This window comes from Colobus angolensis, unplaced genomic scaffold, assembly GCF_000951035.1.
Source record: "Colobus angolensis palliatus isolate OR3802 unplaced genomic scaffold, Cang.pa_1.0 Scaffold31, whole genome shotgun sequence".
NCBI classification, from domain to species: Eukaryota; Metazoa; Chordata; class Mammalia; order Primates; family Cercopithecidae; genus Colobus; species Colobus angolensis.
The window spans coordinates 4138857-4140303 of record NW_012116377.1 but is presented as its reverse complement, the minus strand read 5'-3'; the positions used below and the strand labels follow the sequence as shown (position 1 = coordinate 4140303).

Below are 1447 nucleotides of genomic sequence, written 5' to 3'. Positions count from 1 at the left end.
TGAACGAGACCCTGTTTCAAAATAAATAAAAGCCAGAAAGCAAAAATAAAGTGTTAGATGGCGATTCGAGCTGAGAAGGAAATCAGGCAAGGGAAAGAAACTGAAAGCGAGGAGTGGCTGGCAAGGCTCCCTCGGAAGGTGGCAATAACAGTCATAGACCGGTCACATCAACTGGGTGTTTACTGCGGGCCAGTGTGTGCCACCAACCTCACACCCGAAAGCCACAAAGACTCACGCCACAGCGCAAAGAGGCAGGGGCTCCTCCTCCTCCCTTGGTACAGGGAAAGAGACGTAGAGAGCAGACTTGGGACGCTAGTCAGTAGCCCCCGCAGCTAGCCCCCGCCCCTCCCTCTGGCTTTCCCCACTCCCGCTGCGGCGGACGCCGGGTTAACTTTAGACGTGGCTGCGGCGACAGGAATGAGCGCAGGCGCAGAGCGCGGAAAGCGCCTGCGCAGAGCGCAGGGCGACGTGGACAGCTGGGGCCCGGAAGTGGTCCCTGTAGAACCACTGTCGCCCCGCTGCTCCGTGCCGCGCCCGTCGAGCATTGCGTTGCTGCATTGCGCTCCACCGACTCCACTATGTTGAAGAAATTCGACAAGAAGGACGAGGAGTCAGGTGAGGGGACCAGGCCTGGGTCTAAAGGAGGCCGGGCCCCCACCCGCCGAGCCTTCCGTGGGGTTCTCTGTCCTGACCCGGAGGCTGAGGCCCAGTGAGGGGCAGGGGCTTGTGCCAGGGTCCGCAGCTAGTCAGTGGCAGGCCTCGCAGAGCCCGAGCATGCTCGGCTGTCTCACGCTTGTAAGCTCGGACTGCAATTTTCTGGGTGATCTTGGGCGCGTCACCGCCTCCCCCCGGCCTCAATTTACCCATCTGTCAAAGGAGGGGACCAGGCCGAATGCTCTCTTGTCACTTTCTTCGTCCAACCCCTTGGGATTCGCTGGGGCTACGTTGGTGCTGGCCAAACTGGGGCGTAATCCGCGGAGCCAGCGTCCTGTGACTGGAAACTCTGACCCCATCATTCATTTATTCAGCAAAGTATATTGAGCGGTTACTGTATGCCGGGCACTGTATGGTGTCCTGGATACTGCAACAGAGCAAGTGGGACACTCAGTGCCTAAGCTGGGAATATTAGAATGGTTGCACCCACGGTGGAGGAGACAGACATCAACCAGATAATCACACGCGTAATTATTTGCAAATGTGTCATCTGCTATGAAGGAACTAGTTACAGCGAGATGGTGGTCCCTGGCACATAGGAACTTAGTTAATTACAAGTTATATAAATGAACAGAAGACATGGCACCATGAGAAGCACAGGACTGTTCGAGGGCTGCTGGGAGAATGGGTGGTTTGGGGTAGAGTGGAGCCCACCCACTTGCAGGAGACTAGTAGGATCCCTAGACAGATTGTAGAGGCTTGATTGCCATTCCTGAGGAGTTTGAACTTTACT

The 1447-nt window shown here is 56.3% G+C and overlaps 1 protein-coding gene across 1 annotated transcript in view; it reads left to right on the top strand.

Moving 5' to 3' along the window:
* Nucleotides 1-444: 444 nt before the first annotated feature.
* The window catches only part of COPG1 (coatomer protein complex, subunit gamma 1), a 31506-nt gene continuing 30503 nt past the window's right edge, over nt 445-1447 (top strand). The window contains exon 1 of the mRNA XM_011950848.1: nt 445-634. Coding sequence (XP_011806238.1) covers nt 579-634 — 56 coding nt within the window. The 5' untranslated portion in view covers nt 445-578. The remainder of the gene's footprint in view (nt 635-1447) is intronic.